This window comes from Python bivittatus, unplaced genomic scaffold (genome assembly GCF_059951505.1).
Source record: "Python bivittatus isolate LINGU-HERP-01145 unplaced genomic scaffold, Pbiv_v1 ctg000980_np1212, whole genome shotgun sequence".
NCBI classification, from domain to species: Eukaryota; Metazoa; Chordata; class Lepidosauria; order Squamata; family Pythonidae; genus Python; species Python bivittatus.
In genome coordinates, this window is record NW_028277125.1 from 61,714,228 (window position 1) to 61,738,698 (window position 24,471).

The window sequence follows — 24,471 nt, forward strand, 5'->3', positions numbered from 1 at the left end:
TCCTCAGGTTACAACAGCAATTGGGACCAGGATTGCTATTGCTAAGCAATGCAGTCGTAAAGTGCGACGTTACATGACCGCATCACTTAGCGACAGCAATCCAGTTAGTCCTGGTTGCCGTTGTAACCCCAAGATGCATGGGTCATTAAGTGGGAAGCAGTGGGAATCCCAGGTAAGGAGTGCAGGGGTGCCACTGGGAGGTGGGAGAGGCCCTGGGAGGCCCAGCGCAGGCTGCTCAAGAGTTGGGGGAGGGGGTGCTATGATGTGGTGCGAGTGCGGGGAGGTTGAGAGAAGGAGGGCACAACAAGGTGCATAGGAAGGCCAGGGAGGGGCTTACCAGAGCGACTTCTGAACTTCCCTGCCAACTTCCCCATTGACTTTGCTTGCGGGAAGCTGGAGGGAAGGTCGCAAATGGTGATCACATGATCATGGGATGCTGCAACCATTGTAAGTGCGAGCTGGTTGCCATGCGCCCAAATTGTGATCATGTGACTGTAGGGATCCTGCAATGGCTGGAACTTTGAGGACTGGTCGTAAGTACCACTCATTCAGCACCATCACAACTTCAGATGGTTGCTGAATGAGTGGTCAGTGAGCAAGGACAACCTGTATTTGATCTGGTGCTTTTCTGAGATAACAGATCATTTATTTGTTTAAGTACTTTTGCCTAACTTTTCTGTTTAAAAAGTGGTTGTGTACTTTAATAAGATAGATTCTGTCTATCTATCTATCTATCTATCTATCTATCTATCTATCTATCTATCTATCTATCTATCTATCTATCTATTTCAATAACCAAATTAACAAAAAAGAGGCAATTTATTAGAACTTTGTTTTGATTTTTTTTTTCTTCTCAGTTGTACTTCTGCTGTTTGGAAGTGACAGTTTAGAAAAATTATGTGGAAATATGACTGAAATATTCTAAATGACATTGCCCCCTCTAAAGCCCCTCCCTGACTTCTGAGTACCTTAACCTAGTTAAATGTTCCTCCTCCATTCTGGTTAAAGCCTAAAGGATTTTTATCAGCAATACCTGATAAACTCAAAGTCTACAGAAGATAGGATATGCACATTATATGATGCATATTTTATGTTGTACCCCTGTTCCTGTTCCTATACCCTATACTGTTAGTATTTGTAGTGGTCATAGGGAATGGTCTTGAAGGACGAGCTGCTACCAAAGCAGTGGTCAAATAAGTGGAGCTTGAGACTGTTCCAAGAAACTAATTTGAGAAATGTGTTGGGCCCTTCCCTACTTCATTCAAGGATGAAGAGGCAGGGGGTGGGGAAGAGGAGCAAATGGAGACTTGCAAGATTCTGTTACTGTAGCTGTTACAATAAAAGTAGTCCTGACCTACACGGCGTTGGTTTCTTAGTCTGATCTACCTTATAGGGCTGACAGTATTTCAGAATTTCTATTTCTTTTTCACTAAGCACTGCAGTGTTTTGGATTTCTTCTGACAGTGTACTGAAGCCCTTCAGAAATTCTGAATTATATAATTCATTTTCTTAAATATAATTTTATTGAAAGTTTTAAAAACAAGAGTAAAAATTAATACAAACTAAAATAGAATAAAAAAGAAAAAACAAAAGGAAGAATTAAAAAAGAAAGTTAAAATGTAAAAAGAGAAGAGAAAGAAGAAAAGGTAGAAGAAAAATAGAAAAGAAAGAAGAAAGATATAAGGCAGTGGCTTCCAATCTTCTTTACAACAGTTATAAGTACATTTATAAATATACCTCTTACTCTGTGGTTGCAACATAACTCTCTTCTTTTTATAATCTATCTTGTCTAATCATCAAAACCATAAATCATAGGTTTATTTTTTTTCTGTTTTATGCAAAAAGTCCATAAGGGATTTCCAGTCAGCAATAAACATATTGTCTCTTTTTGGCAATATGTTTTGAACAAAGAAGTCAATTTAGCCATTAGAATTTAGCTGCACAGAATAATCTGCTAGATTAGATAGACAGATAGAATCTGAAAAAGGTACAAAGAAATATGATGTATTGTTTTATTTTGTCTGGTTTAAATGTATTAAAAAGGACCTTTGATCACCTACTCCAAATTGATTATTTTAGTTTATAATTATGTGGATTGGAGGCAGAGGGACTTAATTGCAGAGTTTTTGAGCAGATATTATGTTAACCATGGTGTTGTGGTGCATGTTTTCCTTTCCATACAGAATTCTGGATTTGGATCTAGTGGTAAGGGATGAAGATGGTAACATATTAGATCCAGACCAAACCAGCACAATCAGCTTATTCAGAGCTCATGAAACAGCTTCCAAACAAGTGGAAGAAAGACTGCTGGAAGAAAAAGTGAGATACAAAATAATTTCTCCAAACTGATATTATGATAGTGTCTCTTAGAGCTGTTCTACATTTAGCATAGGAGGCATAAATGAAGGTGACTAGGAATTAGTTAATTAATTATACAACTGTACCCCAATCCATATACACTTACAAGAGAAGATTTATGTAATTGATTATATCACTATATTTTTAAAATTTTGTAGTAATTGCAGAATATAGTATATATATATTTTCTTTTTTTCTCTTGTGTTGTAGTCTCAAAAGCAGAACCTTGACATTAGTAGAGAAGCAAAATTTGCTGCAACACCTTCATTTGCATTATTTGTAAATCTGAAAAATGTTGTTTGCAAAATTGGAGAAGATGCTGAAGTCCTTATGTCTTTGTATGATCCTTTGGAATCCAAGTTTATCAGGTCAGTGCTTTAACAACTCTTGTACTTGCTTTAGAACCTCACAAATCTCAAAGGTATGAAACAGATTTTATGTAATATATATTAACATGAAAAAGACAAAGAGGCTGACTGGGAACCAGTGCTATTGGTCATTAGCTACAAATTGTCTGTGGAAATTTCTTAAATCATCCTGTCTCCATGAAAGCTTGCAATGCTATTTACCATTTTTCTAGTTGGTGGCATTAATGGGATCTTCTGGTCCTGGTATGCCATTACTTTTTACAACAAGAACAAGACAACAAGTAATTTTTCTTGTGGAGTTTCCAGTTTGTTTAATATAAGACATAGAAAATGTGATGTTAAAAGGTTTGGAACTTTTATAATGCATATTCAGTATCCTTTGTTATTGCATCCCCGTATAGTTGCATCATGCAAAAGAATAAATTCCGTTAAACAAAATCTTCTGTGCATTCTTTTTTGAAAAGGATGGATGTTTTTCTCATCTTAAGACAGAATAAGAATTATAATAGTCAGCATCAGAGATCTGCTTTGAGAGCAGACAAGATGAAAGCTATGAAACAAAAGATACATTAAGGTATAAATGATTATTAAAATAGGTATAGTGCTTTTTGTCTAAAATCTGTATTTTAAAAAATTATGCAGTAAGTTGATGTATCTCTAGAAAATGAATTTGAGAAGGCTGTTTCGAATTTATTTTCTTTTAGACATAGCATGCTGCTAATCCTTTTTTGTTGGTGCATTAAGGTGAAAAAAAAAAACGAGGCTCCTCCTTGCATTCCCAGTCCATTTTTATTTCTGTAATAATTAGAAGAAAAAACTTATTGTGTCCATATATCCATTTTCTACTTTGATCTGAGATGGAGGTTTGTGTGTTTATGTGTGTGGGTGTGTATGTATGGTTAACTAAAGAAAAAATTAATACATTTTTACTTTATTAACTGTAAACCACCCAGGGTCATTGGGCAACCTATAAATTGTCTAAATAAATAAATCTGGTTTACATCAAACTCTGAGTAGCACCTCAATATATTTGTGTAAATATGTTAATATATTTTAATGTAAAACTGCTTTTGCTTTTATTAAGTCACAGTCAAATGTTATTTTTATTTGCATAGTGAGAATTATCTGGTGAGATGGTCAAGTTCTGGTCTACCAAAAGACATAGATAAATTACATAACCTTCGAGCAGTCTTTACGGTAAATATCCTTTTTACATTTGTGATACTTACATTATCTGCTTGCTTTAATATTTTCCATGTTGTACAAGAATATGTACTTTGCATACAAAGAGCCTTAGGTTAACTTTTTGGTAGCAAAAGAATTGGGAATGACTCCTTTAAATATTGCATAAATTAAAAGAAAGCCAAAACTAGAAATTTAATTGCCGTGACGGCTAGGAATTTTGGGTCCAAATATATCTGCTCTTAATAAAGTTAGAGGCTTTGGGAAAATTTGGCATAAACAATAAAAAGTTATGAACATTTGGCCATGTAAAAAGGATTTTAAAAACAAAAAAATGACATCTGAGAAGGCTAAATAGTAATCTATGAATTGTAAAATAGAAGTGTGAGAGTATTTCGTAAGGAAACATTCACATTTCTAGGACCTTGGCAGCAGTAAAGACCGGAAGAGAGAGAAGATCAGTTTTGTGTGTCAGATTGTACGAGTTGGTAGAATGGAACTAAGAGAAAACAACACAAGGAAGCTAACTTCTGGGCTACGGCGACCTTTTGGTGTAGCAGGTAATCCATCCTTCTTACATACATTGTCAAAATGAATTCCAAATAACAGCAGCTGCTGGGGATTGAACAAATACTGATTTGACATATTGTAATTTCAAAAGTAATGTTCAATCTTTTTGTAGCATTACATTTTTTTGCATATTGGGACCAGAATTTCCATCACTAAGCAATTGTAAAATGCAACTGCATTGCTTAGCAACAGCAAACCTTGCAGTCCCGGTTGCCATTATTAACTGAATCCCACAGTTGTTATGTGAGACTGTGCAACTTCCTGCTGGCCTCTCACAACCCAAATCAGCGGGGAAGCCAGCAGGAAGTTGCAAGTCCCAGGTCTGCAGGCAGGTAAGTGGCTGCCAGGTGTGAAGGGGAAGTGAGATGGTGTGGGGAAAGGTCGGGGAGAGTGTGTGAGAGGCGCAGCAGAGATCAGAGAGGGTGCAAGGGGTGTGCAACAGGTGCCAAGTGGGTCAGGGAGAGTGCACAAGGATGTGAGGGGTTGCCCAAGAGGTGCTGCACAGGTTGGGGAGGGTGCACGAGGAGAGATTTACCCCAGTGACTTGCCACCTTCCTTGCTGGCTTCATCATTGACTTTCTGGAGAAGCTGGCAGGGAAGGTTGCAAAGGATGATCACATGATCATGGGGCACTTGGCAACCGATTGTAAGTGTGAACGGGTTGCCAGGCACCCAAATTGCAGTCACATGACTGGGAGTGCTGGGATGGCCAGAACTCCGAGCACTGGTTGTAACCACCATTTGTTTGCTGTCATAACTTGGAATAATGACTGACCGAATGGTTGCAGGTTGAGGACTACCTGTATTAGATGTGAAAGTTGTTAAAGAATTGGCATATACTCTTTGCTGCAGGAGACAATTGAGACAATATCGTTATAGAGCAGCAAGCCTAATTGCTGCCTAAAGCATAAAATGCTCACCTTCCACAATGAAGAAAGAAAGGGTAGAGAAATAATGCTCTGTAAAACTGACTTTGGGATTAGCTTATAAAAGGCCAAGCAGTATTTACCAGTAGATTAATAACAAATCTTTTTTAAACATAAACTCTGGCCTTTGTCACTTGTCAAAAGACTAAAGGCCACTGAGAGGACTTGCTACCCAAGAGGAACATACAGTTAATGGCAATAGGGAATCTAGTTTGCCTCAATTCATTGGCCCCAGAAAAAACAGCTGCAATGAGGTAGCTTCTGCACTTCCTCCCAGAAAGAAAACTTTGATTCTACTGTCCTTTACCCAAGCATGATGCAGCTGAAGGCATCCAAATTGTGGCCTTTGCCACTGGACAGAAGACTGTGGCCAAATCTCTTGTTTCCAAAGTAGAGTTTCATAGTAATGGGGCTCACTCTGGCTCAATGCATTGTTCTTTTCTCTGAAGGATAAGAGAAAAAAGGTAAGAACATTTCGAGAACACTTTGACAAGGTGTTTGCCTTTCTCATGAAACACAACTGTGGTTTTGTTTTTCTGGCTTTTGCTGGTTTCTATCAGTTTTATAGCTTTAACTTTTAAACATTATTTTAGATAGATATAAACAGATATGGATGTAGATGTTGATATAGATATAGATAGTATATCCATTGGTTAATTGCAATGAATACCCATTGCTACTTTCAGAAGATCCCACCTTGTTTTACTGATGTGAGTGAAGCAAGGTTATCTTTGAACGGAGAAACACATCTTGCTATAAAATAATTCAAAGCCGTCTATCATCATCACTCTTCGCCACTCTTTTCCATTATATTTTAATCTTTAATGATGCTTGCTTCTTTTTGAATTCAGTGATGGACGTAACTGACATAATTAATGGGAAAGTAGATGATGAAGACAAGCAGCACTTCATTCCATTTCAACCGTAAGTACAAAGTAATGCAGAAAAATAATCAGGGCTGATATCAGGAATAGTTGGATTATGATTCTTCGTTAAAAATAAACTCCCAAGGTTCTGAAAATGGGAAGAATAACAAACTAAATGGGTAGGACAGTTTTGGAAGAAAACATGGTTTTCTTCGGAACTAACCTATGTTGTTAAACAAATTCTCCTCAAAGACTTAAAGAGCCAGCTCTGAATTTCTTTATAAAGTTTATCTATCTTTAATGTTTCTACAGGCAGAACCTGCATGCAGACAAAGCTCTCTGTATTGTGCCATGAGTTTGTGAATTCATTATATATTTAACTATGCAATTCAACATCTTGAATTGTTAGTATCATTCTTGGATAGGAATCAGAAAGCTGTTTTGTTTTTTCAATGAAATGAGATCTGTGTGCATAAAATATTTGGACTAGGATGAAAGCTTGAATGCAAGATTTAAAATATAAAGTAAATGGAAAAAAATGCTAACAACATGAATGTAAATTGCTTAGATCCTGGAGCAGAAATGTGAGAACGCTGATCCCCAGGGTATAATGGAATACAGTCTACACTCTATGACTAGTGGCTAGTGATGGAGTAGAAGAATAGGGTCATATGTTCCATAAGCTTAATATTGAATGTGTTTGCATTTTTAGTAATATAAATCGTGCAAAATTAGCTACTTGTGTGCATCTGTAATAGCATATTCTGTTTAAATAAATAAAAACATTAAAATAATATTATAAACTGAAACCCTCAATGAAAGGAGAAACTTGGGCTTGAGACAGATGAAGCAAAACTTCACTTGCTTGATTAATAGTTTCTTGGTGATATATTCTTAAAGGATTCTAATAGTATTATTTTGTGTTATATTATCAGTTGTGTGTATATATATTTCTAAAATACCTGCATTTCTAAAAGCATGCAGGTTAAAAATGAAATGAGGTACTTTGTGGATCTTGGAGATTTTTGAAATAAAATATTTTCCTTTCATGTTTTATAGCTTTCTTTTTTAATGTAATGCTTAATTAAAATGTCCTTCAGAAAAAGTTTGTATCAGGAATGAATTATGTACAATTATGAATACATTTTTCCAGAATGAAGGCTTTCCTGTTACTTATTTATTTTGTATTGTGTCTTTGTTGTGTAACTTGGTATTTTTATTTCCATCTGGTGGTTTTTGGATGCCAGTGAAAAAATACACATGCAACAGCTGTCATTAAACATTGGGCGAAATTGCTGTGGGATAGTAGATGACATTTTTCTAAATACTACATTTCATTTGTTACTTCAATATTTTCATCCTCTCCATCATGTAGCAAAATTGTTTCATGGGTTTTCTTGATTCTCTCCCACCCCACTAAGCTACTTTTATTTGCAGTAGCTTTCTGCCTTTTGTTATTTGTCGTTAAGCTTGTAGTCAATTCATTTCACCCCTGAAACTGGGCTTGACCATTCCATGGGGTGGTATGTTTTACATTTTGATGTTGTTATTTTATATGTAACTTTTTCAAGCTTTTCATCTCTATTCTACATGCTTCTATGAATAAATCTGGATGATGTTTTTTTCTGGAATCATAAATTCACTTCTCCTTAGTAGTTTCCTGATTGATTATCTTTCTATGTCTTCCTTTTTTTCCTTTGTCTTGTGTTGACTAACAAATACTCTTTGTCACCTATGTGATACACTCTACTGTGTCTTTGTTACTATGACTTCTGGTTTTCTGCCCCTTCCATCTTTGTTACCTTTTGGTGTTGGTCGTCATGTGCATTCTCCAGGCTAGCATTGGATAACACCATTCGACACAAGCAGCTGAACATATCATCCCGTTTTTCACCCAGGGTGGCAGGGGAGAATGATTTTCTTCAGACTGTAATAAACAAAGTGATTGCTGCTAAAGAAGTTAACCACAAGGGTCAAGGTAGGTACTTTCCTTTCCTTACATTGTTAGCATTAACAATGATTAGGAAAGTAATCAATTTTGTACCAAATGTATTGAGTTTCTCTTAGCATGGAAACAGTTTCTTGTTTCTGAATTGCCACTCCTTTGCATCATGAAGAATGATGATCATTCTGTTGCTAGAAGCCATGTTTTAAAATAAGTATTCATCATTTTTGCATCTTTCACTGACATGTAATCATTCATCATTTCATTAATTTACTTTTATCTTTTTACAGTAAAAAATCTTAATGGGAGGTCATGGTTAGTTGGCTGTACCAAAAATAATAAATCTACCAGAGCCTTATGTATATAACTTTAAGACGCTACATGCTTTTTGTTATTGAGATTATTCTTTAATTCTCTTGCCCTGTTTATAGAACCTGGGCATGGAATGTAGGAACCCTTTTCAAGATATTTTAGAACTAGCTGCCTGCTTGTGGTAAATTTTACTTAAAAGTTACTTAAAAGGCTAGAAAGCCAAAGGATTCTGTTAATTTTCTCTCTGAATCACTGCCACAACTTATAAGTTCTTGTAAAATAAATTAAACATGGAATTTAAAAAAAAATAGTGATGAAATAATCTCATAAGGCCATCTTGTCCACAATTCCTGAAATAAGGCAAGTTATAGTGATTAGTAGATGAACACACAAAAAGTCACTCATTTATTAGCCACTATTCTGACAATGGTTACTGGGTCACAACAGCTTAAAAAGATGACTGCATATTAATCTCTACCAAAGGCCATTCTACATTGCAATTGATCCCCTACCCTCTTTAAAATTAGATAATTTTAGTATGAATTATATAAGACTCCTTGGAGGCTGGCTGCACTGTACAGAAAAGAAAAATAAATGCAATCCTTACAGATTAGAGTACAGACTTGAAATCTAAGTTTAATTAGAAACATGGGTAGATATAAAAACCAATGTGTATACAAAAGCTTCTACATAAGTAATGTAATTAAACAACTATATTATTTTGAAAGGGGACATTACATCAATATATTTTTTTCTCAGCACCATCTTTATGTTAGAAATACTGCTTTTTAATTTTAGAATCTCAGGCTGAATTGTTCATAAATATTGAAAATATTTGTGTACTTATGTTTAAACAGCTATACTTAACTAATTGTCCCTGCAGTATTACTCATTTCATTGGCCCCAGGTATTCTTATTGTAAGGTTTATTTATACTGCATAGTCTGTGTTCAGTTCATCTGGTTCATTTTTCTCTACATAATAATTACATTTTTCAAAGATGGCATTTTTTCCCTCCTTCCTGTACTAATATGAATAGTGGAAGGTTCAGGCTTGGCAAACAAGAGGAAACAGTTTTTCTTATAATATATAGTTGAATTATGGATTTCAATTGAACAAAAGTAGGGTGGCTGCGGTTTAGATACCTCTTAAAAGGAATTTAAATGAGATAAAAATAAAAGTAGGTATTACAGTATTATATGGTCCCAATACTGTGTTTCAATTCAGGAGAACTATAACTCTGATTTAGTTAGTAAGGAAGAGCAGCCAAAATATGGAATGACATTATTTATTACCTAAAATAAATAGATTTTTCTTTTTGTCTGAACTCTGCTTTTATTCTTATATTTTCCCATCTTATTAACATTTAAAAAACAACAAATATGTCAGACTATATGTGAAACCCTTAGCTTCTGAAGTAATATTTTGTACTAAATTCTACAGGTCTATGGGTGACACTGAAACTTCTTGCAGGAGACATACATCAAATACGAAAAGAATTCCCTCACTTAGTTGATAGGACCACAGCTGTGGCACGGAAAATGGGTTTTCCAGAAATTATTATGCCTGGTAAGTTTATACAATTACAGAATTGGAAATGTTGGTATAGAACAGGCATAGACTGAGTCATAAAATTGTATTAAATAGTATTTGGAGAAATTAAAAGGTTGCTTGTTCTCAAAAATACAAAGTCTGAACTTATTTCAATTTTATTTGGATTGTTTACCATCAAGAAAACTTATTTAGTGAAGTTCTATCTGTCTTTCCTTTGAGATAAAGGGCATAACTCAGAATTTGTACTTGTTTATGAATGTGCTGTATCAATAGGAATCATTTTCATTTGTCATGCATAGCAGGCCTTCACTTATTCAAAGCATAGATAATTCTTTATATGTGGATTGGAAATTATGTGTCATTCCTAAAATGTTATTTTGGTTTAGATGATAGTTGGGAAAGTTACGCTATTCTGCTGCATTCAACACTCTGAAACACAGGCACATGCAAAGTTAAATAATGCCTGCTATTCTAGCATGCATTCTCTGTAAATGTAATTATTATAGCATAGAGGAAAGTGTAACAAAAAACAGATGATAAATCATAAGCCACATGTGTCTTAAAATTTGTTTTCTATTTTTGTAGGATACTGATAAATGGTAAAATATTAAATTGGTGACTTGTTCTCTTTCATTTTCAGGTGATGTCCGTAATGATATCTATGTAACATTAGTTCAAGGAGATTTTGACAAAGGAAGCAAAACTACAGCAAAGAATGTAGAGGTTACAGTATCTGTTTATGATGAAGATGGGAAAAAATTGGAGGTATTTTTGTGGAAAGTTGATACCTGATTTTGGGCTAGTTCAAAATGATGTGATTGATTGACTACTCAAATACTGTTAAATCATAGTTAAATATTTGTAAAGCATGAATCTACACACACACACACACACCCCTACATAACCTTAATAATTTAATGCCTCACTTGCAGTATTTTGCCATGCTGCCAGTTATTTCAAGAATACTATTTTTACAACTTGAATCAGAACTTCACAAAATCTTGTGAAATTACATTACATTATTTGGGTTCCTACTAGGTGAAATTATAGCTGTGTTTATCCTCTGTTCTTTGTCATCTTTAAAGATAACTGTAGATGACCACAGAGAAGGTTTGCAAATCTATTTGATTTTCTCCAAGTGTTGCAGTATTAGAAAACAAGCTTCCTTCATTCCTTTCCTTATTAACTAATTACATGGTAGTTAAAGATATTCTTGAGTTCTTGGAGTATACATCCACAATCAATCATTGTTACTGTATTTATGACATTTGGTTGGGTCAGTTGACCTAGGTATCAGTTCCACCGAAAGCATTTGAATGTGTAGGAAAGCATTATGAATGTTCACATCTTTGTTACATATTTTTAAGATTTAAGTTCCATGTATTACAAAAATGTTTTCTGCTTATCATTATATTTCAATTATTTCAATGCCATTATATCTGCATTTAAATGTTAATCTTTATTTTGATTGTCTCTTAAGTATACAGTAGTGACAGCATTTGCTTATACCTGGAACTGCAACATTGATTTCTGCTTTTTTTCCTTGTTTTAAGAATGTAATTTTTCCTGGGGCCGGAGATGAAGCTCTTTCAGAATATAAGTCTGTTATATATTACCAAGTAAAACAACCCCGCTGGTTTGAAACTATAAAGGTATGCTTGGCATTAAGGTTTCTTTTTAAAAGAAATGGACAAGAGAGATGGAGAATGTATTGGTATCCATGCCAGAATAACTTTTGTATGTTGCTAAGGAACAGTATAGATGAAGCCATTGACTGACACACACTCTTTTTGTCTCTTTTTGATCTTCCAGTCAAGGTAGCTTGGATAGATTTATTTCAACATCTGCGTCTTACTTTTCTTGTATTAGGTCGTAGAGCTATGCAATACTTTGTCTTTGATTCCTAAAGATGCTTTGGAACATGCAAGGACACAGACATAGCACCTGTTTGCTACATATACACCGTGATACACTCTGAGGCATCTTTTTGGATTCAAATCTGAAGTACTGCACAATCCTGTTAGAAAGTTAAATGCTATAGAATTGTTTGTAATATCACATAACAGTATTTTACCTTAAATTTCCTCTTATGCCATGAAAGTATTGGGATTTTTCTTTAATTTTTTTTTTTAAGAAGTCAAGCATCACAGCAATTCACCAGACACTCATATTAGTAGTCCGGGAATGCATAGGAGTGAATTATTTTAAAATTAGATGAAAATAAAATACAGTAAGAGTAAACAATTAGTAAGTGTTTTACATCAAAACTCTAGATTGGTTGCCTGTGCTTTTGGCTGAACTAGGGAGCATTGTCAATCAGCTATTTGATGAAAGGAGACATGAGGACCAATAGAAAACCAGTGAGTTATAGGAAGTTAGTTAAGGAAGCAGATTTGCCAGTACAGTGGTAGATTGAGAAGTCTTGGAATAGAGAGTATGATAGACTGTCGTTCCTGGTATTGGTTTGCTTCCTTATTAGCTTTGTAGCCTGCCTTCCCTAGAGAAGCTCAAGGCAGCTTACTTAGGCATCTTCCTTCATTTTATTCCCACACCAAAAGCCCTGTCAGGCAGATTGAGCTGAGAGAATGTACTAAGCTGTATTAAATAATATTTAATATCAGCCTTTGATAATATGGTAGTAAAATCTGTATTTCCATTCTTCTCATATTGTCTGCACCTCATAAGGATTGGGATATTCTTGTAGTCAGCACAGGTGGGGAGAGAGTTCCTCACATTTTCAAAGAATATTTGATAGCCTTGAACACTGTATTGAAAGAAAGGCAGATAGGAAAGTAGGACTTTTTATACTCCTTTCCTGTAGTGGAAATATGTCTGAAATAAGAAGATCTGTTATTGCAGCCACAAAATCTCCATGTACATTATGTCCTTGCGGTGTCATCTAGTGGATCATATCTAAGTGATGAGTGACCTATTGCAGTCTGGCCCAGAAAGACAGATAGCTATTATCTTTTGAAAGTCTCTGTGAGCAGTATGCAGGATGCTTTGATCACATCCATCACAGCTTAGCCTTTGGAATTAGTTCAATATCTTTAGTGTAGATGTGCAGAGCATTGTCCGATTCAATTGTATTGGATGAGTTTCAGTTGCTGAAGTCTAAGTATGTTGAAAAGATGCTTGGTCATGCTTGGCCAAACATTTGCATTATTCGACCCTTGCCATTTTTAGTTTGCTTTATTTAATAGGGAGAAACCTGATTTGAACCTAAGCAACTGTTGCTGCTGTTGTTGCTCATCAGGCCCAGGCATATTTGGATAAAACTGATTGTTTTGAACCATTTCAGACCAGTTGCAGGTCTGATTTTGGAAGTGAAATTGTCTTGTTGTTCCAGTGGGATGATCTGTTCTAGGAGAAGATGCAATCCTGTTGGGTCTGTTAGACCTCTTCTCCACGCCCAATGCAAAGAATAGCATACTTTTATAACTATATTCCATATATCTGATAGGGTGGCTGAGATCCACAAAATGTACGCGGTAATACTTTTGCTAGTCTTTTAAGATGCCATAAGATGATTAATTTTGGATCCCTCAGGAGCTTTCAGCATCTTCCACTATAGCATTCTTTTATATAGGCTGTTTTAGTTGTAATGTGATGACAGTATACTACATTGATTTCTTCTCCTACTTGGTTGGCTATTTTAGAAAGTGATGCTTTGAGTTTGTCTTTCCCTTTGGCAATTATGTGATGGGATTCCAAATATGAGATACCACTGGCTTTTTAAATCTATAGGAAGCCACTGGAAAGATTATCAAGGGATATGAGCTGAGGTGTCACCAAAATCCATATGACATCCACCTTTACCTCTCTTTTAACCTTCCTTCTCATCTAACCACAGCAAGGTAGTTGATTATCTCAAGGACTGCCTTTTTCGAGCAGTGGGACCAAAATGAGATTGAATCCAGACATATCTCTGTTTACCTCCCCAGTTAAGTGGTGATTGTTTTATTTTGCAACAGGTTGCGCTTTTCCTGAAGGGTTTGTTGAATAGCTTGGAATATATTAGTTTCCAACAAAGCCAGGGAGACCTATGCTTTGCAGCAGTTACTCACATCTGGTAACTTCCTCTTTGGACTATTGCAGGGAGCAGGGGATGCCTTTGAAATTGGTCCAGAAACTTCAAATAGTTCAGAATAGGGTGGTTAGGCTACTGACTGGGAATGGCTAATATGACCATATTATGTCAGTGTTTTGCCATATTTTCTGGCTGTGAGTCAGTTTCTAGACTCAATTTGGAGAGCTATAGTGCTTAAGGCCAGGCTGTCTGAGAGAGGCATCTCCTGCCATATTCACTATCAGAATGATAGGATTTGCACTTGACGTGCTTCTCTAGATATTCCTGCAGAATGAGAGAAGATGAGCAACTTTCAGAAAAAAGGCTTTTCTGGTAGTGGTGTCCCAGCTATGCAATACTTTCTTTAGAGAGGGAAGACTGTTGTGGTCTTTTCTGCATCATAATAAAAACTTTTTTTTTCCCCCAAGTTGAAAATTACTTTGACAATTTACAGTGCTGGTGTTTTGTAAATACTATTACTACAGCTACACCTATATGCTTGCTGTTTCTTATGCAGGGTTTAATATAATGTATTGTTAAAAACAATATAATGCTTTTATATTTTTATATAATTTTACGACTTACATCTTAATAACACATTTAATGGATTGTATAGAGAATTTCTGTTAGGTAATGCAAATATGCATAATCGTTAAAACATTAAGAATAACATGGCAGCAGTTGTTCTCTGCTGTGAAATTATTGGGAGAATAATATGATGTGAAGTGGGAAGAGACAAGGAGAGTAAACATTTAAAAGGCTGAATAATGAAAGATAAACCAAAATTGAGAGATCTGATGTTTATTGGTAAGATTAAACACCTGGATCATATAGTGCAAGCATGCTTTAATAGAATAAACATGATGTAGATAGCATTATTCTTTATAAGGAAGGTGAGCAATCTTCCACTGTCAGAGAAAAATAATGAACACTAAAATCTGGCCTGCTTTTGGATGCTATAAATTTCTGCTGCTAATGATGATGTGCATTGCTAAAAGCTGACAACAGTATCATTTCACTTCGTTACTAGTGGATCAAATACAGAAGGAGATCTATTTCATATTTCTGAATTCTAATTCTAGGTATGACTAATTATTATTGGGGTACTGTGACGCAGGTGGTCTGAGCAAAGGTATTTTCACCATACGCTGTAAAACTATAAAGAAAAGATGCCCAGAGTTCTTGGGCAAACCATTAACTGTTAGACTTCTTTTGTTAATGGGAATAGTTAATCTAAGGCAGGGTTCCTCAACCTTGGCCACTTGAAGATGTGTGGACTTCTGCTGGCTGGGGAATTCTGGGAGTTGAAGTCCTCACATCTTCAAGTGGCCAAGGTTGAGGAACCCTGATCTAAGGAACAAGAATAGAAGAGTTCTGATTAAGAACATTTATTAGAAGGAATGTTCTAAATGTTACATGTACATAGAGGCAATTTAGGTGGTAACGCTCTTTCAATGTATGGGGCTAGAAGTCTGCCTTTTTTCTGAAGCAGGGTTCCCTGTTTTGATCACTGTAATTCCTTTCAGTGTGAGAACTCTCACATTAGCTCAGTAAAGGTCTAGTGGATGACACATGAGCACACTGAATTACTAATCTGAGGAGTTCTTGGCTGCTTAATTCCAGGCTAACTAGAACGTCACTCTGGGTTGCAGAACAAGAAGAGAAATTATTTAGTGTTTTATTCTGTACTGCTGGGTCTCAAATGTTCTGCTTTTTGTAAAAATACTGGCTCTGTTTTGGGTACTTAGCTCTTAAACCGCTGGAGAAATAAGTTTTCTTGTTGAAGGAAAGTGCTCCTGTTGTTCTAACTAGTGCTATGGTTTCAATACTTCAGTAATGTTGTTTAAAATAACATACTTTTGAAAATATGGTTTTGCTTAGCTGTTGTTTGATCACCTTTATGACTTTACATCTGGGGAAAGGAGAAGCAGGCTACTATTAACCAGGCAGGGATGTTCTTGTGACCATATTCATATGCTGCTGCTTTTAACCAACCAGCGTAACAATGTTGAGTTGACTGTTACTTTTCTGTATTAGAAAAAAATGTTTTTAGGTTAGCACGTGTGTGTGTATGTGTGTATAAATAATAGCTTGCATATTATTTTATCTATTGTTTTGTTTTCTGAAGGTTGCAATCCCCATTGAAGATGTAAACCGCAGTCACCTAAGGTTTACATTCCGGCACAGATCATCACAGGATTGTGAGTAATTAACACCCCACCCACTGTTATTTTTTTAAAGCTTGAGTCTACTTTGAAGAAGAGTTTTCTTTCTAATTTGAAGCCCTTTTCTTGTGGCCTCCTATCTTGATGCTTTTTGCCATAGTTTCTTCCTCTTTACTTTGGTTCAAAGTAAAGCCAGTTAGTAATATTGGGTATATGCTTCTTAGAGGCTGGTATTTGGGATGTTTTTATAGAGAAAATAAACTAACTTGCTTGCACTGTTAATGGGCTGCTGTGATTTTCATTAGTCGTGAAGTCTATGGGAAAGCTTGTTAGCATTTTACTTACAAGCCAAGTATTGACTTCACTTGTTAATGTTTCTGTTTAAAGTCACTACATTTAAATAGGACAAACTAGTGTTCAGCTTGTTTTATATTTATTATTCATGCAGTTTTGAGATTAAAAAACATGTTTTACTAGTTTGTGATAATAACAAGGCTGATTTCACTAATGTTACTGAATCTGCTAAAAACCTAGTTTGAATTTTTATTGTAATATTGTCAGAAAAATCAAAGTTTTAATCATGTAATCTTCATTGCTTATATTTAGAACTTGTAACATTTGACATCTTCATAATGGTTAGTGCTTATGTAATTAAAGAACTACTGCTTTGATGTAAAATTAATCACTGAATGAAAGCAGTACTTTTAACAGAAAATTTAACAATTTCACTACTGAAAACATGATGCAGTAAATTACTGTTATATTTATGACTGTTAACTACAAGTTGGTTCAGGAGGAAGCATTTACATTAAGTTGCAGCAGTTCATGGGTGGCCAAAGTTATTAACCTTTAGATTAGTATAATCTTTATGCTGTAGGGTGTAGGACTGCAACAGTGCTTTCTCATACATCTTTTAAGCTGCCACTGGGTTGAACAAGGTTGTCCTTCAAATTCTCCTTCTCATCTTTGTTTGCGCTCCAATTTGTCTACCTTCTGGAAAATGCTGTAGATAGAGCTTTACTGGAACTCTTTCTGGACCTGTCACCATGGGTTTTAATTTCTTATGTTTTTATGTATTTATTTTGTTATTACAGCCTTATTTTGAGAGGACTGAGAGTCCTGTGATTCTGGTGGGATGTAAATTTTATTAATTAATAAATAAGATGTTAATCCTGCTTTATATAAATGTTAAGTTATTCTGGTAATGGGAATCAAACTTTATAGCAAAAGCTGACCTTTTGCTTTGTTCCTCTAAAGTAAAGTCACAAATCCTGTTCAATGTGCAGAATGTGGAGGCTTAAGGGGGAAAAAGGTGGTACTGATACCATGTAACACATGCCAAGGTTGAAGTTTAGAAGGTGGGAAGAAGGAAGGTTGGGAACAGAGAAGTTCTTTATGAAAACACCACAGGTAGTCCTTGCTTAAGAACCATTTGTTCAACAACCATTTGAAGTTATGATGGTGCTGAACAAATGGTACTTATGCCCAGTCCTTGAAGTTACAGACGTTGCAGTGTCCCCTTAGTCACGTGATCACAATTCAGGCACTTGGCAGCCTCCCCACATTTACGACCACAGAGTGCACTTCAGCTTCCCCTCCCACCTATCTCCCCCATCTCTGCCCTTTTGACCACGCTGCACTCTGTTGCCCTGCCGCCCTGTGCTCCATCACCGCTGCTAGCCATGTCACCCTGAACTCCACCGCCCTGTGTTCTGTCGCCCCCGCCACCCTGTGCTCTGCCACCCCTGCCACATCTGCCTCATGAAGGGCCAGGCTGGGCGCATCTTGTCAGACAGGAGGAAGAAGACTGTGAAAGTCAGTTGGGGGCGGCAGGGGTGGCAGAGCACAGGGCTCCTTGTACACCCTACCACCCCTGGCAGCAGCCACCCTCACCCTGGCTGTGCCTGCACAGCGCCACAGCAGCTACTTGCATGCCCTCCCGTCCCTAGCAGCAGCCACTCCCGACCCAGCTACACTTGTGTGGCGCTGCGGCTGCTGGTTGCGCACTCACCAGTCTGCTTGCGAGCTGCCTGGGACTTGCGATTTCCTTCTGGCTTCCCTACTGACTTTGCTGTTGGAAGGTGGCAGGAAATCACAAGGAGCTCCTTAGTTAATGACCCGTGATCCTCATTAACGATGGCCATGGGGACTGTCAGGATTGCCGTTGCTAAGCGATGCTGTCAGATGACATATTTGGCAATGGAAATTCCGGTCTCAGTTGCTGTCATTAACTGAGGACTTACCTTTATGCAGATAGCTGCAGTAGTCAAATTTGAGAAAAGAGTAGATATCAGTCCTTCAGGGAGAAAGAAACTCAGGATTTAATCATACATTGTGTGTGTGTATGTATGTGTGACTGGACTCTTTAGCTTGGTAGAAGCTGCACTTTGTCTCATTTATATTTTTGTGACTGCAGTAAAGAAATTTTACATATTCAAGTTGAAAATCAGATTTCCTGTCAGTGTGCTGTGTTCCAGAGAGAATTATTGCAAGCATCTGAAGGCTACCTTGACAACACACAGGAAGAGGTTTGGAAATAATGGAGCGAGAAGCAACTGGAGAATGGTTTAGGCTTCTGCAAAATGGATGTGGCAATCCTGATCTGTTTCAAAACGCTGCATGCAAATAATATGAATAATAATAGATAATTTATTATTATTATTATTATTATTATTATATTGCATGCTCTTTAATATAACTAAGTTGTGAGTAGGTAGCTTTATAAATTTTATTTATTTATTGATAAATAAATAAATAACATATAATTTGATACAAAAAATACCGTTCATTTTAATATGAACAGGAATAGTTCCTTAAGGTAAAGAATCACTGTTTTGAAACTAAGTATTATTTCTGGTTTGATTATCAGAAATACAGGCTGTCAACGTATTTGCTCATGTATGCATTCTGAAATTCTTTTTCCATGAGGAGATGAAACTCCCTGGCTATGAATATTATAGTTTATTATTTATTAGACTTGTAATGCTAGAATAAGTAATAGCAAGAGATTAGTATCTAAAAGGTATGTGAAATGCCATGTTCCTACCCTGTCATATTTTGGAATGGAAACTGTTAACAAAGAATGAAGACTTCAGCTCATATTCAGTTGCCAATAGGGCCAGTGGAGCCTGAAGACTTCCCCTCCTTCATCCATCTCTTTTCATTCTTATTGCCATTAACATGGATTCTGTGAGTTTTCTAATGGATTGCTCTGGCCAAAGCTTGTAAGTGATCTTGTGAGCAGTTTGTGTGACTGTGCTTGAAGTAGGTTGCCTTTGAGGCAAAAATAAAGGACTATTAGTATCTGTTTCTCTGTCTTCTGGATAATTATGCATGTGGGATGACTGTGGTGTCGGCTTTGACGTCTGCAGCCTCTTAGAATTATAATAAGGATCTGTTGAGATATACAAAGTTTCAGCATAGGCAGTTCAATGGAATGTGGATTTTGTGTATTTGTTCAATGTGTGCAAATAAGCAATGGAATTTTGTCTGATGTTTATACTTTGAAGCACAATACGTGGACAGAAATAAATCCTGTTGATTTTAATAGCATTTATTTTAGTGCTTGCATATGTATGTATGCATTATTTTAATAGCATTCAATATCCAGATAACTGTATCTGGATGTTATATCTTTTTGGTTCCAGCACTATCCACCCTTGGCCTTGATAAAACCTTGGATGAATTTAGGCAGACAATTTGGGTCCACCACATGCAAACTGATAAAGCCAGAGATTCCCATCTCTACTACAGTATAATTTCCCCCTCCACCTGGATTATTCCTAGATATTTTTTAAACATTTTATATATCCCATGCAGTTTCTCCCTGGCCTGATTGATGCAATACCTATTAGTGTGATAGTGGGCAGATATATCACCTCCCTTATAAAAACCATACTTCTGTATGTTCTAGTATGGAGGTTGAATATGTATCACACATACTGTTGAAATGCCCACTGTATATTCAGTGGGGAACAGATTTTGTATTACCAATTGCCAGAAATGTATCTGTTCTTATGATCATGAGGTTACCAGTCTCCTCAAAATGCTCCTCAAAAAAGGGGGGGGGGAAACAATCATTATTTAAAAAAATTAAAACAAGATATAATTTGCCTATAAGAGACACATATTAGAAAAAAGGACATAAATATTTGATTTATAAAAATTTGGGTGAAGAATGTATTTCAGCAGGAACAAGAATAATAGTAATAAAAAAAGAAATGGAGTTGTTTTGTATATAAATCCCCAACTAAAACCAGAACTTATACTGACTGGTGAGCATGGTAGATTTGTTGGGGTGTAAGTTAAGTTGCACAGGACTAAGACTTTGATACTGGAAATTATTGCCCAAATGAGGATAGAATACTGTTTTATAAAGGACTTATGGAGAGCTCAAGAGGTTTCTCTTACGAAAATGGGTGTTTGATGGGGGATTGGAATGGAGTGATCTCCTCACAGCTGGATAGAACTTCTAAGAAACATGTTAAAATCATGGATGGCAAATTTCCAAACATTATCTTTGATTTGATGGACAATTTAGGGCTGGTTGATGTATGGAGGCAGAAAAGTGGCAATTCAAGAGAGTATACCCACTTTTCTGAAAGACATACATCTTTTTCAAGAATAGATATGATTTGGATTTCTAAATGCTTTTTGTATAATGCTTCCCTCCCTCCCTCCCTCCCTCCCTCTTTCTTTCTTTCTTTCTTTCTTTCTTTCTTTCTTTCTTTCTTTCTTTCTTTCTTTCTTTCTTTCTTTCTTTCTTTCTTTCATCAGATTCCAAAAAAGAAAGAATTTTAAAAGATTACAAAATATTGATTAAAATTATCAGTTATTAGCAAGTGTATATTATAATCTGCAAGCATATATAGTAGAGCTAGTTTGGTGTAGTGGTTAAGACACCAGGCTAGGACACTGTGAGTTCTTGTCCTACCTTAGCTACAAAGCCAGCTGGATAACTTTGGGCCATTCTCTTTTCTCAGCCCTTGGAAGAAGGAACTGGCAAGTCAGTTCTGAAAAATGCTAACAAGAAAACTGCAGGGGGCAATCACCAGGGGTCAAATATGATTTGAAAACACAACTTTCAAGGGTGTATGTGACATACTATTATATTTTCTACTTTCTATAACTAAGAAACATGTAGATATTCTTCATGTTGCTTTTACATGTATTTGCAATCAACTCATGTACTTGTGGCACACAGATTTGTACTTGGTTTGGGAAAAGCTGCCCAAAACATTTCTTTTCCACACATGGCCCATCAAAAATTAGAGAGAACATTGAAAGCGGGCCAAAAAGAAAAAAAAAAGGATCTATAATTTGAATAATCCAGATTGAACAAATAATTTGCAGATTTAAAAGGTTTCCAGGAAAGAACCCACCCTTGCTGACTGTAGTGCTCAAGTCTGTGTGACATGCAATATTGAAGTCTTTTTGACAAATCTGAGCTTTCATTTTCTGTAGGCCCAGAGGTCGCAAAGAATGGAGAGAAAGGCTGCAGTAACACAAGTCAGCTATGATTTTTACTTTCCATCTTTATGAGAAGTCATCAAGAAGATATAGAGGGGCCAGTGGGCCAACAGTAAATAGAATAGAATAAGAGAGTCGGCAAACATGGAATCTCACTTCCACTGGGATCATTCCTGTTTCCTGAAAATTAGAATATTTGGGACACAACATGGAATCTGGAAGAGTGCTTGCAAAAACTTAGATTGAACAGCATCCAAGGGCTTTAGATCTATGTAGGTGGATCTCTGTGTGCTAGACAGCATTTGCAATATAGATTTTGTTTTAAACAGGTTAATGGCAGCAGGTATGCCCACTTAGAGTAAAAAAAAAAAAAAAAAAAAGACCAGGATTATTTTGGCATTGTTATCTTGGCAGAGATGACTCTAGATTGTTCCTGCCAACTTCCAGAGGCCTGAAAAATTACTCCAAGATATTTAAAGGTAGAAATTGTTCTATTTTATTAGTTTCTGTTTGTCATTGGTATTTATGGCAGCTGGGTCTTCCCAAGAAAACCATAATTTTAGTCTTGGAGTAATTAATTGTAAGCCCTTCCTCCTTACACAATTCTGCTAATACCTGCAAATTTCTTCTAAGTCTCACCTGTGTGAGATAATGGCTACATCATTGGCATAGAAAGCATTGCCAAATGTCTGTCCCTAAGCTTTGGGGTGTGTGTGTGTGTGAAATTCTTTTTTTGGAAAAAGCAGCACCACTGAGTTTATGTAAATATCAAACAGTAAGGGAGCGAAACTGCATCCCTGTTTCATTCCTCAGCAGATTGGAATGTCTGCAGCTTTGATAGATAGATAGATAGATAGATAGATAGATAGATAGATAGATAGATAGATAGATAGATAGATAGATATAAAACTCGTATTCACCATATAGGTCGAATAAGTAAGGAGAGAGTATACAGGTTTGTCTCACCCCTTTGCTGAGCCAGTCCTTTTTTTGCCATGTTGTGTCCATACAGGCTTCCTGACCTGAACATAGATTTTGCATGAGGACAATGAGATATTCTGAAATTCTCATTTTTCTAAGCGCATTCCACAGCTTGACATGATCAATATAATAAAAGCCTTTCTGTATCAATGAAGCACATTCTGACTTCTATTTGGTATTCTTTGGCTTTCTCAATTATTTAGCAAGCATCTGAAATAATAACTTGTTTTCCTTATCTGGCATCTCTTTTTCCATGTAGGGCTCTATCTGTGTTGGATGATCCGAAGCTTTATTTTGCTAGCATGTGAAATTAAGGATATTATATGATAGTTTGCACACTCTGTTAAGTCTCCTTTTTAGGTATTAAAATGTAGGTTGACCTCTTCCAATCTGTTGGCCACTGTGTCATTCTCCAGATTTGCTGGTATACCTTGGTTAGAACCTTTCCTGATTTTTTTTCTGTTGGTTGCCATATTTCAGTGGGTATTCCATCAGTTCCTGTAGCCTTCTGACTTGGTAATATCCAGAGTGATGATCTATCTTCATCTTCTAGTACTAAAGCTTCTTGTAAGTAGGGAATATCTTCTAAGGTATCTTGGATGTTGACAACTTTGCTGTATAGAACTCCACTATACTCTTTCCATCTTTGTTTGATCTTCTTTGAATCAGTTACTATCTCTAAGTATTACATATGTAGTTGTAATACTGCTTCTTGTCTCTTCTAACAGCTCTCTGAAACTTTTTGTTAAGGTCCTTCCTGAGATACTTACCTTTTTTGGCTTTGGCTTCTCTTCTTGGCAATTTCCAGAGTTTGTTCTGATATCCAGTTTGCTTTCTTCTTGTTTTATATAATTTTTATAGAATTTTTTTAAAAAAACAATAATAAAAGACAATACAAACTAAACTCAGAAATAAAAAAAAATAAAAGGAAGAACAGAAAGTGCAAGAAAAAAAAGGAAGAGGGAAAAATAAGAAAAAGAGAAAAATATTTAAAGAAATGACTTCCAATCTTCATCACAACAAGTACAAATAAATTCTTCACCTCCTATAAGGTCACATGCAGGTATCACTTCTTCCCCTCACCCATCCTTTATCCATATACAAAAACATTAACATTTCAGTTCTGGTGTCAGCAAAAACTTTATAAAGGGTTACCAGAATTGTATAGAAAAATGTCTTATTTTAACCTTGGTTAAACAAACCAACTTTATATACCTTCCTTTTACTTCTAACAGTCTCAATCTTTAATTCATTCAGGTGTTGTAGGATTTGATCTCTCTTCAGTTTTTTTCTTTTTCCCATTTCAAAGGCTTCTTTGAGACTTTAGCAAACCTCTTTTGTAATTCCAGTAAGGAATCATTATCCAGGTCATTCTCTTGGCTTATCATTTGTATTTCCACTTTAACTGTCATCTCTGCCTTATAATCCACATTTTTTAAAATTTTCAGTATTTCAACAATTTCTTTATATTCTAATATTTCTGCATTAGAGGAGGCTTGTTTCAGCTCTTTATCCTGTAGATCTTCCAAGGTATTCTCTTTCATATCTATCATTTCTTGTTTAACATCTTTTGGAAACAATCTATCCATAGATGCAGACATCATTGCTGACATTGTAGCTACTATTTTCTGTCCCCATTCTTCAAATATTTCCTGGAGTATTTCAAATGTCATACCATTTTCTGTCATTTTGTCCCAATGCTGACCC

The 24,471-nt window shown here is 35.9% G+C and overlaps 1 protein-coding gene across 2 annotated transcripts in view; it reads left to right on the forward strand.

Moving 5' to 3' along the window:
- The window catches only part of DOCK1 (dedicator of cytokinesis 1), a 458,761-nt gene that overhangs the window by 68,274 nt on the left and 366,016 nt on the right, over positions 1-24,471 (forward strand). Inside the window, exons 7-16 of one of the 2 annotated variants that reach the window (XM_088132121.1) lie at positions 2,184-2,319; positions 2,569-2,726; positions 3,842-3,923; positions 4,330-4,468; positions 6,256-6,328; positions 8,106-8,248; positions 9,970-10,095; positions 10,721-10,845; positions 11,634-11,732; positions 16,278-16,350. In XM_088132121.1, the coding sequence (XP_087988247.1) occupies positions 2,184-2,319; positions 2,569-2,726; positions 3,842-3,923; positions 4,330-4,468; positions 6,256-6,328; positions 8,106-8,248; positions 9,970-10,095; positions 10,721-10,845; positions 11,634-11,732; positions 16,278-16,350 (1,154 nt within the window). The remainder of the gene's footprint in view (positions 1-2,183; positions 2,320-2,568; positions 2,727-3,841; positions 3,924-4,329; positions 4,469-6,255; positions 6,329-8,105; positions 8,249-9,969; positions 10,096-10,720; positions 10,846-11,633; positions 11,733-16,277; positions 16,351-24,471) is intronic. The other variant, XM_088132122.1, reaches the window with a different exon arrangement.